The sequence below is a fragment of the Dipodomys spectabilis genome, unplaced genomic scaffold (genome assembly GCF_019054845.1).
Source record: "Dipodomys spectabilis isolate Male_0828 unplaced genomic scaffold, ASM1905484v1 ptg000178l, whole genome shotgun sequence".
NCBI classification, from domain to species: Eukaryota; Metazoa; Chordata; class Mammalia; order Rodentia; family Heteromyidae; genus Dipodomys; species Dipodomys spectabilis.
The window spans coordinates 10,178,332-10,193,178 of record NW_024870855.1 but is presented as its reverse complement, the minus strand read 5'-3'; the positions used below and the strand labels follow the sequence as shown (position 1 = coordinate 10,193,178).

At 43.0% G+C, this 14,847-nt stretch overlaps 1 protein-coding gene across 3 annotated transcripts in view; it reads right to left on the bottom strand.

Annotated features, from left to right (window-relative positions):
• Nucleotides 1-14,847, bottom strand: part of Elmo1 (engulfment and cell motility 1) — a 447,896-nt gene that overhangs the window by 12,698 nt on the left and 420,351 nt on the right. For all 3 annotated transcript variants that reach the window (XM_042695082.1, XM_042695081.1, XM_042695083.1), the window contains 2 exons: nt 11,013-11,120; nt 4,042-4,124 (listed from right to left, as the gene is read on the bottom strand). In XM_042695082.1, coding sequence (XP_042551016.1) covers nt 4,042-4,124; nt 11,013-11,120 — 191 coding nt within the window. The remainder of the gene's footprint in view (nt 1-4,041; nt 4,125-11,012; nt 11,121-14,847) is intronic.

Sequence of the window (14,847 nt, the reverse complement as noted above, 5' to 3'; positions counted from 1 at the left end):
ATCTTATATTTAAGGTGTGTTTCCTGTAGACAAGAAAGTAGTAGGTTTTGATTTGCTTCTTAAAGTTAGTTTGAACATTTGTATAATCAATATTTCAGGCCATTTAAATTTAAGGTGATTATTGATACAGTAAGATTAATATGTCTATCTTGTTACCTCTTTTCTGTTTTGTCTTTGTTTTCTTGTGGGGTTCCCCCTCTTTTTAGCTTTTTAAAATAATTGTGTATATAATTTTCTCTTCCTATCCCTTATAACTTCACTATTGTTCACTTTACTTTTCCATATACTTTAAATATCCAATCCTGCTGTGACCTTCAACAACAAGCAATTACCTTTAAGAGGAATTAAGCAGTTGATTTTTATTTTTTCGGTCGTGGGGCTTGGGCGCTGTCCCTGACTTCGTCAGCTCAAAGTGAGCACTCTACCTCTTCAGCCACAGCACCACTTCTGGTTTTCTAGTGGTTTATTGGAGATGAGAGTCTCACAGACTTTCCTGCCTGGGCTGGCTTTGAACTGTGATCCTCAGATCTCAGCCTCCCGAATAGCTAGGATTACAGATATGAGCCATCGGCATCCAGCTGCAATTCATATTTTTATTTTACCTTCATTATGGTTTCTCTTATTCTCTTTCTTTCTTTGTGTAGATATAAGTTTTGATCAACATAATTTTTCCTATAGTGAGCCAATTCTTGCATGTTGTCTGTTTTTTCCATAAGAGTCCATCACATTTTAAATTGCAGTTATTTTAAATTCCACGCCTGATAGTATCTGTATTGTATGTGAACCTGGCTCTGATGATTACTTTTTGTTGTTGTTGTTTAATGCTGGTACTAGGGCTTGAACTCAGGACCTGAGTGCTGTCCTCAGGCTGGAGCTCTACTACTACAAAAATCCAGAAGTAGAACTGTGGCTCCAGTAGTAGAGATCCTACTGGAGCCACAGTTCTACTTCTGGATTTTTGGTGGTTGACTGGAGAAAAAGGCTCACAGACTTGAACCTTGATCCTCAGACTTCAGCCAACTAGCACCAGGCCATTGTTTTATTTTTTGTCTTGCTATTGTCTTCTTTCCTTTCTTTCTTTCTTTCTTTCTTTCCCTTCCTTCCTGGTTTTCTTTCTTTCTTTCTTTCTTCCTTCCTTCTTTCCTTTCTTTCTTTCCCTTCCTCCCTTCCTTTCCTTCCTTCCCTCCCTCCCTTCCTTCCTTCCTCTTTCTCTCTTTCCTTCTTTCCCTCTCTCCCTCCCTTCCTTCCTTCCTTCCTTTCTTTCTTTCTCTTTCCTTCCTTCCTTCCTTTCTTTCTTTCTTTCTCTTTCCTTCCTTCCTTTCTTTCTTTCTCTTTCCTTCCTTTCTTTCTTTCCTTTCTCCTTCCTTCCTTTTTCTTTCTTTCTTTCTGCTTCTATTTTTTTGTTGCAATCTAGACACATTATTTCAGGTAACAGAAACAGACCTCCGAATGATGATTTATGATAATCTGGCAAGGAATGCAACTATTTTTCATGGTTGTTGTAGCTATCAGAAACAGCAAATCCCTATAGTATCCTTTGTCTCCTTCACTGACTTTGGCTTTCCACAGTATTTCACAGAGTGCACCTTGATTACTTTCCAGCTCTACTTTGCTACTATTATTTTAGAGTCTTGTAGATGCTGATGGCAGGGAATGAGGGAGGAAGGTATGGCAGCATTCTATAATCTTCCAGTTAGTCTCAATCTTTTAGGGAGTCCTGTGTCTTGAGCCTATGACCTTTCTAAGAGTTTCTCCAGTAGTGTGGGTTTGTTCCTCCTGTCCCCTCCCCTTTTCCTTGGTTGCAAAATGTCTAAACAATTTCTATGATTCCCACATCACTGCTGACCACGTCTCCCTCACCAGCAACCCCAAAGTTGAGAGAGGGATGCTAAGAAGGGGACACACTGAGGGACTCCTTTCCTGAGTGGGGATAAAGACTGCAGAATAGGATTTTGTTGTTCTGAAGAAGGTTCTGGCATATTGACATGTATTCATAAACATGCCATAGGTGTTCATGCTGTTTAGGGCCCTAATATTTTCTTCCCCAGGTGTTTTCTCTCTCTCTCTCTCTCTCTCTCTCTCTCTCTCTCTCTCTTGGTGCTAGTCTTGGGGCTTGAACCCAGGGCCTAGGCATTGTCCTTGAGCTTTATCTGCTCAAGGCTGGTGCTCAACCACTTAAACCATAGCTTTACTTCCAGTTTTTGGGGTGGTTAATTGGAGATGAGTCTCACAGACTTTGTGGCTTTCAACTGTGATCCTCCAGTCTCAGTCTCCTGAGTAGTTAGGATTACAGGCATGAGCCACCAGCGCCTGGCTGGTTGTGACTCTCTTGATGACCCCACATTCCACGTTCCATGTTCCAGGTGAGGGTTGGTCCACCTGAATCTTCAGTTCTCTGCTAGGTCTAAGGACAGATGTTGCTCTCACTTCACTCAGCTTCTTCCTCCCTAAGGATGGAGTGACAAGCTCTGAAGCTCTTTCCAGGCAGGGGCTGAAGCCAGAACCAATTTTACAGAATGGTCAGTCCCTGCATGGCAAGCCAAAGTCCTGGCAAGTTGTTCCCATGTCTGGGCCTTCCCTAGGTGACTTTCCTGTAGGCTGTCAATTTCCCCACATTGTTTTCTGCTCCGCTGAGTGCTACACAGCTAAGGGATCTCAGCTGGAGCTGGCTGTGAGGGAATACTTGACACTAAGGACAGCCAGTCTCACAAGAGACAAACCATGAAAGCTGAGGACAGGCTACTGTGAAGGATGCTCCTGGAAATCCAACATCTCTCCACATCATGGAGAAGAGACATGGCAACCCTGACAGGTGCTGAACAACAGAAAACCCACAGCCCAAGCCTCTCGAATGTGTCCCAGCCTCATTAGGTTTGCCACGGTAGCACATTCTATGACAGTGTGCTGACATACTTAACCCGGCAGGAATGCAAATGGACTTGAGATCAATTATACTTACGTGACTTATGAGGCAAATACCTGCAGACAGCTCCCATGGCTGCACCCCTCCTCCCATGATACTCAGCAATACTTTGAACTCTGTCTCCCCTCAAGTGTAGATGCAGACATGCTGCAAAGACTCAATGTCCCCTTATTTTACAGCATTGGGAATTGCAGATTGATTGGTTGGTAAGTAAGATGTTCATCATTTTTGTATTTCCCTTAAATATTGATACAGGAAATAAACACAAAACTTATTGATCCACTAGACATTTTTGGCACCGGGATTCCTGGAGAAGCCACATAAATGTAAATACTTTTTTTGAGACAGGGTCTTCCTCTGTAGGCCTGGCTATCTTCAAATTCAAGGTGACCCTTGAACTCTCAATCTTATTTGTCGGTCCCCTAAGTGTTGGGATTATAGGTATGCATCACAATGCCTGGCTATATCTGGGCACATTTGTTCATGGATGGTATATTTCACAAGAAGCCAAAAGATAAAAGCACAGAACTGACTTCCTGATGGGCCCTCGGAGGGCAAAAACATTCAAGCTAGACGAAATATTCTCTCTACCCTCTGTAATGGAGATCATCATGGTGACAGCTAGTTGGTAATGAGGAAGGGATGGGAATATTTGATAACTCCTCTCCGGTGTGTTTGAGATATTTCACTGCCTACTTTTCTATCCTGCTGAAGGAGATCAAGTCCTTCATGTTTTCTCTGAGTCATCTGGTCTCTAACCTGTCCCAGGCTTCATTGAAATTCCAGTGAGGCTACCATGTGGTGATTTTGGGAAAGGAGAGTTGAGGACACTTGGAGAAGACAGAGTAAAAAGAGCTATGGCAATTCCCAGGGTTGGAAACAGAAAGGAAATGAACGAATGGAAGAGATGGGGGAAATTAGAGGCATGGCCAGGTCGAAAAGGAATAAGGAAAAGAGACACTCAATGAATCAGAAAAGGAAGGAGCACTCAAACACAACTCACAACTCTCCATCACACACACACACACACACACACAGAGTGCGTGATACACAGATCTAGTACAGTTGCTGACTGCACTGGGCAGATACAGCTATTTGTGATCATTTGGGAGTCATACCTTGTTTTGTTTAAGGGCACCTTTCTCCTTCATATGAGGGCAGTCCTTTCCAGTCACCACCGCTTTGATATCGGCTACTGGCACTGCACGGAGTAAAAGACAAAGTCATGACACCATTGAAAAGCTTTGCTGTCAATAAGGATAAAAAAATAAAAAAAAATCAGGTTTAAGTATGGAGTCTCCTACCATAGCTGCCATTCCTAGAAACTGCTGCAAAAAAAAAAAAAAAAGGAAAAAAATATGAGAGGTGAAAGGAAGAAGAGAACCAAGGCAGTGTTCCAGAACTGGAGACTGAATGTAAGTATATCCTGTAAGTACATTCTGGCCCAAAGCATCACTGGGAGAAGAGCTATTTCCATAATGAGCATTTGTTTTTACTCAAACAAAGTTATAAAATCATGTAACTTGGGACAACAGTGGTTGTAATAGTGATGGTGGTACCAGTGCTGTCCTGCCCGCAGGCCTCCGGGTACCAGGGATAATACCGTGTGCTTTTCACATGTTGGCATCTCCTGCTTCTGCACTGATGCAGTGAAAGAGTTTGGGATAATTAGGAAAAGCAGTCCTGTCTCACAAGTGTTACCCAACTCTAAACAGCTGTGAACTCTCATTCCCCAGTGTCTCCCTCTTCTCACAGTTCTGTAGGGTGGATTTGACCAAGACACCTATTTTATAATGAAATGAAACTCAATTAAATGAAGGGAGCCTTCCTTCCTGATAGAGAATTCTGAAAATAATACAGTTAGATAGAATGACGTTATCTCAGAGCTTACTCACTCACCAACTGGAACATAGTAAGAAAAGATATTTTAAAAAGTTGAAAACTTTTAAAACCTATAAGCGAAGATAAAACGAAGTAGAGTAGTTCGGAGTTTTGTTTCAAAGAAAAACAAAACAAATCTGTTAAGCCTTCCTTCCTTCTTGTATCCTTAATCCCTCTATCTTTCTACCAAGCAATCATGAACCAGGAACACAAGTGAACTGGCTTGGCTGTTACCAAAGGTGGGAATTTAGGATCTAGTAGTAATCAATTCTTTAGACTCCTTCAATGATGGAGTGAATGAAGAATTTCATAGCTAAAGCTTGCCTACTTTTATTGAAACTGTTCATAGGGTTGATAGTTAAATCTAGAGAATTTATGGAATGTTAAAAGAACAGAGCAGAAGCACTCTTGAAAGGTAACATTTTCCTGGTACTCTAAAAGTTCTAAGGATTTGGTCCAAATCTGTCGACATCCCTGGAGCTCAGGAATGGAGTCTAAGAAGAGTGAGGCTGTGATGCAGACTTCCCTACCTCATCCACTTCTTGAACTTGAAGTCCTAATTCTAGGCAGATCTCACTGGGCAATATTTGGCTTTTCTCTCCTGTTGTCATAAGGGAGACTACATTTCCCAAGAACCTTTGAAGTTAGGTGGAATCATGTGACTCATTTTGGCCAATGAAATGTAAGAGGAAGTTCTTGATGCTGAGGCAGTGAAAGGTCCTAGTCCTCCAGTCTATCTTCCATGTTCTAACCAGATGGTGCAGCCATGGGTGGCAAAGCTGCCCCTGGCCTGTGTCCCTGAGTGGCTGTGTGGAACAGTCCTTCACCAACGCACATAAGTTATATAAGAAATAAGCTTTTGGTGTGCTGAGACATTAAGATTTGAGGGTTGTTTGTTTCTATAGCATAATGAGGCAGTGCAGCGTTTTCTGACTGGTATAATCCTTTACCTTGAATGCCTTTTCTGCTTCTCTATGCTGGATAAGCATAGAGAAGAAAGAGGCACTATGTCGTCTGCATACATAGTGGCTAGATACCCAGCAACTGCAGAGCTGGATATCAGGTGAACGTTCCAACAGCAAAAAGTATAAGACCTCCTCAAACTAGTTGGGAGCAACATAGCCTACTGAAATGACCACTTCAGTATCAAGCCATGTCCCTATCATTAGCTGCTCCCATCGTGCATCTACTGCCAGCACACATAAAAAAATCCTATACTTATTTTTAAAAATTGGAGAAAACTCTATTCCAGGAAAGCCTGAACCCTTCCTGGAATTCCTTGACTTTTCCTAACCTTGCCTCCTGAGTAAAGTTTGTCCATAAGAAAGGTTACCCAAGTCCTGCACGAAGCAACTCTCTCTCGAAGTCCAGACTCCCTCCTAAGTGGGTACTTGTGCTCTGTCATACAACTTCCCCCTAGTTTCTTTATCTCATATCTGAATTCTTTCTTTGACAGAGACCACAACCTGGAAACACTGGGTAATCACCTCAATCTTTGTCTCTGAGACCTCCCCAAACTTCACTACCAGCAACATTTCTGCCATGTCCCCTTTGGGTTGGCTTCTTCCTATATGTGATCTCGATTATTCTGGAACCTTCCTTTGGTCATTAAGAATGACTTCAGTCTCCTCAAGTCCATTTTCATAACCAAGACCTGGCCTTGTTTCTCTCAGTGTCTGTTTCAGCCGCCTAATCGTCATGACATTGGGGCACATTAGGACATTTTGGGAAGTCGGTTAAACGTTCAATGGAGTCACTGAAGTGAGTTTTTTTTTTAAATAAAATATAATTCCATGCCAGTTCAAGAAAACCTCCTCAAGACTTGCATGGAGTCTGAATCACAAATACATTGTACAAAATCCTTTGTTATGGTATATTACATTGTTAATGAACTGAAGAAAGTGTCTACAATGTACAAATTACTGCTTGGAATTGAAAAGTCATCATACAGAATGGGCAACATACAGAATAAAAAAAAAAATCCTGACATGACATCAGTCTTCAGACTCTCCAATGGGAAAATTTCAAACAAGAGATTTCTTTTCATTGAGGTCTTTTTTTTTTTAAAAAATGAAACAATACAAATTTTATCTTTTAAAATACCCATTGTCCCTCATCAGAGAGAGAAGCTGCTTTGTCACTCATAAGATAATCACTAAGAAGAACAGACAACAAACCTCAAAACCACATTGTAATTCTGAAGGGTTGTCCTTTTACATAGTTTGTCACTAGATGCACTGGAGTTGTAGGCCTGGTTTTGTAAAACCACTGTCCTGTCTAGTCCTAAGAGGTCAGACTCGTGTTTCTTGAATTGACACTTTACCGGGCAGCAGAGGTTCTTCTGGACTTCAAAGCCCAACTAGTGATTTGATCAGAGCACTTTATGTGGGAGGAAGAGTAAGTGGGGCACAGATAAGAGAGCTAGAGAAGTCCCTAGTGAGAGAAACACCCACTCCACCTCCCCACACCCTGGGCATGGTCTCCTTTCTTATAATCACTCAGCTAGAACTGGGTTGACACAATCTTAATTCAACATTGCCAGTTTACAGATGGAAAGACTGAGTCTTTCAGAGAGACAATTGATTATGCATTGCCACAGATAGTAGGGGACAACATGGGGTCAATTCCTCCATGCTTCCCTCATGATTTCTGTTTGGGGGAAGTGTCAACACCCTAAATCGTGCTGAGAACACCTCCAATGTTGTTATCACTTCAGAATATGTTACCATGTTCAGGAAAACCCACGCTAATATCTATGGAAGATTCTTTAATTGTGATTTATTTTTTTTTTTAAACATTTCTGTGTCAGTATTGGGGCTTGAACTCATGGCCTGGGAGCTATCCCTTAGCTTTTTCACTCAAGACTGGCACTCTAGCATTTGAGCCACAGTTCCACTTCTGGCTTTTGGTGGTTAATTGGACACTAAGACTCTCAGGGAATTTCCTCTGGGCTGGCTTTAAACCACCATCCTTAGATCCCAGTCTCCTGAATAGCTGGGTTACAGATGGCAACCACTAGTACCTGGCTTTAAATGGTGATTTCAAACAAAACTATCACTAGAAAAATGTGGCTACCAGGATGCAAACAGTTGTACTGTTTTTCACTATTGGAAGTTAAGTCAAGGCAACACCAACCCCAAGAAGAAGCCGGGAGTCTTGATCCAGTGCACAGTGCTCCATAGAAGAAGACCCTGTGGGGAGAGGGATGGAGAGGAAGGACAAACTGATCCCAGGACAGTGAGAGAGGAAGGACAGGCCGATCACAGGTCAGCTGAGTGCAGGGTCTGGTTTCTCTTACCTAGCAGGCCAACCTAGATAGGCTATGCCTTTGCCATCAGAAACCCAGGGCTTGGTTCAAATTCTATCTACTGTTCTGCCACTGGGTTTAAGTTATCAGAGCTTCAGCTTCCTTACAGCTAAGGTGCAACCATTACTATCCCATTAAGGGGCTCTGAGCATGTGCTCCTACACCAGGGCCAAGCTCACTGTGGGCTTTTCATGTAGGTAGTAGAGATGTTCATGGTGTTGGATGGCTCTATTGTGATCTTTGCTTTACTATTTCCTAACCTTGTGACCTTGAACAAATGGCTCCAGCTTATCTTTCCTCTACCTTAGTTCTTTTTGTGAAGTTCAGATGGCAATACCTCTTCATGTGGTATAGAAGATTATTTATGCCAAGCTCTGAGCATGTTGCCAGTCATAGTCTATGCACTCCACAAATATCACTAGAAATGATTCCCATTTTCAATAATCAAAGTGAATTCTCTTTGTAGATGGAGGGACCCGAATCCTTCACTGAATGTCCATGACCCAAATCTTCCATTTTGCCTGACTGTGTTGATTACTCTTCTCTTCTGCTATAATAGGCTTAATCTCTTTCTAGGAGGTGTGTGTGTGTGTGTGTGTGTGTGTGTGTGTGTGTGTGTGTGTGTGTGTGTGTGTGTGTGTGTGTGTATGTGTGTGTGTGTGTCAGCCTGTACTTTCTGCCTTCTTCGTGTGTGTGTGTGTGTGTGTGTGTGTGTGTGTGTGTGTGTGTGAGAGCCTGTACTTTCTGCCTTCTTCCTTTGATGTCGGACCAAGGAGCAATGGCCTGGATTTTTTCAAAGGGAAGCCTTGAGGGCCCTAGGGCATGGCTTCAATGTGATGGAACCTTATTTAGTGGGGGTGATGGCAGCCCATACACTTCCCTGGGGAGGGAAGTCGGAGGAGTGGGGATAGAAGGAGATATAGTTTCCAGGGTCATATTTCCTGGCAAATGAAAAAAGAGATTTCTCGAACCTTTAGGGAGGCAGACAGCTAAGGACAGGCTCTCAAGTTTTCACTCCTGCAGGTTGTATGGAGAGGATCCAATTACACTCTTTTGATTCATCAATATCTCACTAGTCGTCCCTGATTAATTCAAGGGGCAGAACACAATTTTCTCCTTCATCCCAAGAGAAGGTTACCGTATGTGGCAAGAGCAACAGCTCTTCACATTAAGGCGATGCTTCATTCTTCTAGAGGAATAGTTTTTTACTTTGAAAGGCACCAAGAGGGTAACTATTCTGTATCAGGAATAATGAAAAATTGGTGTGAAATGGAAACCTGTGGGCTGCCTGAAGCAGCAAATTTTAGTCTTCTAGGCCAGGCCTTTCTCAGGCTCACTAATAGCTTCTTTACCTGGTTAACAAACACAAACCTATTCCTTTCTTTGGCACACAGGTGCAGACACAGACACAGGCACAGACACACACACACACACACACACACACACACACACACACACACACACACACACACACACACACACACACACACACACACAGCAGTTATGGGGGGGTGACCTGAGGATTTGGATGTCTAGGCAGTTTCCAGGTGATAAGGACCACTACTCTGTCCTGAACTCTGAACAGGAGACCCAGCCAGGACCCCACCCCGCCACCCCCCACCCCCCGCCATGGAAGGAAAGCAAAGGCCACGCATCCCATTGTCCCATTGCAGCCCTGGGTTTTGTTCTTCTCTCCACTGCCAGTGCCCACGTGTGCAGGAAGCAGTTTCCCCATGGGAGGAAATGAACTACGTGACACTCCAGTGATCACAGTGCCCCATTTTTAGTCTGCAGGAAAAAGAGAGAATGTTCCAGGCTGTCTGCCTGAGATGTCAACATAGAGTCTAGAAGTGTCAGGAAGATTTTGACTTGTGGTTTATTTTTGCCTGTGATGGCCCTTAACTGTGAGGCAAATAAGTAAAAAAAAAAAACAACTTCTAGGAGCCTTTGGGTGATAGGAGTGAAAGTTCTAGAAGGCAGAGTGGTGGGGAGGACACTCCTCCTGGAAGGCTCTTTTCTGAGCACCGAGGGGTCAGTGTGACTTTATGAGGTGATGTAAGAGTTCCTGGCCTTCCTTTTGCCCCCTTGTATACTTCTCTACTTGGTGTATCCTGCATAGCAGCATTCATTCCCTTTGTCTCATTTCTCTCCAAATGAATTCACTTCCCCTGTGTGCCTTGTCTCAGTGTTAATACTTGGTTTAGTTTACACACTTAACATCGAACCTGGTCCTTGGCATCCAGATGGCTGTTAGGCTAGGAGAATTCCCGCACCACAGCCTCTTTAAAGCCTACACACTACTGCATGCAGCATCCAGAAAAGGCAAATAAGGACAAAGAATATTCATTTCGGGGAATACTTGGCAAACAACAGAAACCAATATAAATTTTAAGAGTGTCTGAGTTACTTCTTAGATGTAAGTTCATCTTTGGTCTTTCATTAAGGCTGTAATATCCTTACAGGATACATTAAACTGGAATGAATAGACTGGAGGGTCAAACAGTTGCATTATATGAAATTATTCTGGGTTATTAAAAACACACATGACCAAATTGGGTTCATTTTGTTTTACTTCCTTGAAACAGTATTTAAAGTAGATAAAGTGGATATAAATAATAAATAAATAAATAATACTAAATAAAGTGGATAAAATAAAGTGGGTAAATTTTAAAGCTGACACTGGGACCCAATGTCAGGAAAGATATGCCCAATATCTCCTTGGAGACATTTCCACCTGTTCAGTCCCAAAGTCAAATCCATCAAGGCCTTGTGCTCAATGTTCAGGCTATGACCTACAGCAAGGTGAGTCAAGGTCAAAGTGTTCATCTAGCTTTGCTACATGATACACAGTGACTAAAAACCACACAATGGATTAAACCCCAGTCAGGGGGGACCACTTACGTTTGTCCTGCAAGGAATCATGAGGCACCTCTCCCTGGGGGCTTTCTTCCAAGTCTCCAAAATGCAGGACCTTATGGTTTGGTGAAAGCCGACAATACCAAAACTTATCTGGGGAGAAAAGAAAAAAGCAACAAAACACCAATTTACAAGGTAAGAGATTCTTGTTTCTAAAAATACCATTATGGATTTCCCTAATATTCTTGCTTAGAGGAACAAAAATTCATTTAATTTTAAGTCTTAAGAAAGAGTGAATTAATTCCAGGGCCCTGAGCAATAAGCCTCTTTCTGATTTTGATATTTAGCTACTGCCTAGCCTGCCCAGTGCATGTTTGGTAGGTGTCAGGAAAGTCACCCAATTGTTCATGTTCAATGGCAAAAGCTTTTCTGAAGAGGTTGTTTCCAGAGGGCATTTTAGCACTATTTTTAACCTACCAGGAAGGATATTCCTTATCTGCCCAGGCCTGCGACATGGGGAAAGAGAAAGAACAGCTCTCTGCTCTTTGGAAGAAAGAAACAGCTCTCTTACAAATTTGTCTGTCCCCACTTCTTCCTCTGATTGTCAGCCTGTCGAGATGGCTGCGCACAAGGACACCTATTATCTTACTCCCTCCAACCCCCGAAGTTTAATACACACAGTGAATGAACCGGCATATACATGGGGTAGGATTAACGGAGAACTTACCTGAGTAAGTTAGAAAGTTATTAAAAGAATTAAGCCATGCCCAACCATTCTTCTCTCTAACGAGTAAAGTTTAGTTCTTTGAATGGGCATAAAAAAGGCCTTACGCTGATTCTAATCAACAGCATCGTCGACTTTACCCCCTCTACCCATGTGTGATGAGAAGGTTGAAGTAAGTCTGTAAGGGAGGGAGAAGGATGATTGCTAAGGAATTTGAACTTGACAGTGATGCTGGTGAACCTGTCAAGGCTTAGCTTTGAGGCTGCCCCCTCCAGGAAGCCTTCAGATGGCTGCAGTGGAAGGGTCCCTCCCCATCCCCTCACAAGCTCCAGCATCCTCTTTGTACCCTTAATAGTATTGGCACTAATGGAGAACACAAGTTAGTGATGTTAGTATTCCCTTTTATCTACCACAGACCCTAGGGAGAGGCAACGTGTCCTAGTGGGTAGACTGTGAACAATTACTGATGGGCAGAGACCCAGGGGACCCACCGTGACAGAGAGTAGGCACTGAAGTTTCTGTATGGACAGTACCCATCTTTGTAACTGCAATGTCCCAAACACCTGGCACAGGAGTCATGCAGCTAGTGTTGGCTAATGTGGTAAGGGAAGACTCAAGGTATCTTGCTTAATACAAAATTGATAAAGGAAGACCCATGAGGGCTCAGTAAAATGCCTAAAGCACAGAACACCTATCATCTGCCATTCCCTTTCTACCTTTACACTGCAGGTTCACTGTAAGGTTGGCTAAGTCACTTCATTTCCTGATCTGCAGTCCTAAATCATTTGGAAAGCAATCTGACTAGAAAACTAAAACCATCAGCTTTTAGGAAAAGTGGGTTTCTATTTAAAATTGCATTCACTGTAAAATTATGCTTCTACTGTCATTCCTAGCCAGGCACTGGTGGCTCACGCCTGTAATCCTAGCTACTCAAGAGGTTGAGATCTGTGTATTGTGGTTCAAAGCCAGTCCGTGCATTAGAAAGGGTTGATACCGGTAGACAGACTGTCTTGATTGGTAATTAAATAGGGTAGACACTGGAGTCCTTAGCTTTGGATGGATTAGTGTCCTTATAACTTGAGTATTTCTACCTCTAAGGAGGAACTGCTATGAAGCAGGGTTGAGCTGCCAGCTCGCAGCAGCCTAGGTCACTGACAAGGTGACGGAAAGCATTTCGGTGACCACCACCAGGAGCAGTTTCATTTGCAGTTTCTTTTCGGGTAAGAAAAATGTGTGTTTTCCTTTCAAAACCCAGCAGGATGTTGTTGTCAGTGTCTCAATCCCCCCGGGCAATGGAGAGTGGATTTCATCACTGAAAGCAATGAGCAAGAGGCACTAAGAACATTATCAAAGATTGTTTAGTAGCATTTAAGGAAGAAATGAAGTAAATATGGAGGTCTTGTAGTCAATTACAAATGAGAGTATGCTGATGGTATCTATTCAACCCCAAATTCAAAAATATGGAGACAAATTTGTGCTTCTGTGTATGTATGTATTTCCTCTCTCTCTCTCTCTCTCTCTCTCTCTCTCTCTGTCTTGGTCTCCTTGCCTCTGTCTCCTTCTCTATTTCTCTCTCTCTCTCTGTCCCTTTCTCTATTCATCTGTCTCTTTGTCTCTCTCTCTTTCTGTCTCTGCCTCTGTCTCTGTCTCATCTCCCCATCTATCTGTCTCTTTGTCTCTCTGCCTCTATTTGTTTTTCTCGGTCTCTCTCTCTCTCTCTCTCCTTCCCTTCTTCCCTCCCTTCCTTCCTCCCTCCCTCCCTCCCTCTGATCAGAGGGAAAAGCTGGTTTCCAAGCTCTCAAGTCTGGTAAAAGGGCTGATGAAAGCCATTTGCAGTGTCACATGGATTCTCACGGGGCTGATAGCCATTGACAACTGGAATTCTTGCAGCACTGAGACGTTTATCTCCAATATGGCAGACCTTACTGCCATAATAGAAATACTCTATATGTGCTGTGTCAATAAAAGGAAACATATTTCCAAGTTTTCTGTCTCAATTAACTTGGCCACCAAGTACTATAAGGAGCCTGGCATGCTGAGTAATAGATTTCTGAGGTACTCACTAAAATTGACACCGTCCTCAACAGGAAGTGAGCTTCTTGCTATGAACCTTCCAGATAAAACCCTCTAGGGTTCAGCTCAGGGCTCTTATCAAGACTACTCCATGGTAGCAATTCCAAAGATCTAATTTCTCAAATGCACAGAATAGAGGTCCGTTGTGAACATTCCAGAAACAAATAATGGACCAAGTAATGGCCTTCATACAGATAACCTCCAGGGTCTCAGCTTCCCTCTATCCTGAAGTTTAGGGAACAGAGAAGAACCACAGTGTGGTGAAGACAGAATGGAGGAATCTAATGGATGGAAACATGCCAAACACCATATTAAGTGCTAAAGAGGCGTAATCATTTAACTCTGGAAACTTATTTGAGGTCGAAAAGTGGCCCCATCCCCTTTGATGGAGAGAAAACTCCAGATGGAGGAGGACACTGCCCAAGGTCACTACTCAAAGTGAAGAGGAACGGTCTTGAGCACGGTTTAGTGTTTTCACCGTGATTTTCTGCCTCTAAGTCCTAAAGCAGCTTCAATTCCCAAAGTGTAGACTTTGCCTGGGTTCATGAGACTGCCCAAAGAACAGAGCTTCCACTGAGAAAAGTAGAGCGATAAGTAAGTACTAGGCAGGAGACCTTCTAAACAAATGTGGACCAGCTAAGAACCCTATGTTTGCTCTTCTGCTTTTCTTTTCTTTTTTTGTCAGTCATAGGGCTTGAACTCTGGGCTTGGGCACAATCCCTGCGCTCTTCAGCTCAAGGCGAGTGCACTCTACTGCCTGAGCCACAGTAACACTTCCAGTTTTCTAGTGGTTTATTGGAGATAAAAGTCTCACAGACTTTCCTTCCCAGGCTAGCTTTGAACTGTGATCCTCAGGTCTCAGCCTCCTGAGTAGCTAGGATTACAGGCATGAGCCACAGGCTCCTGGCTCTTGTGCTTTTCATTTCAGTAGACATGGGAGATTTCATATCTCTACCCCCATAAAGTTAATTACTTAGATGCATTTGTCTGTAATCTCCATCCCTCCATGCCACCCTCCCCACCCCCTGCTCTGCATTGGGCCATTTAAGGGACCATGGCTGTGTCTCTTTAGTGATGACTGCA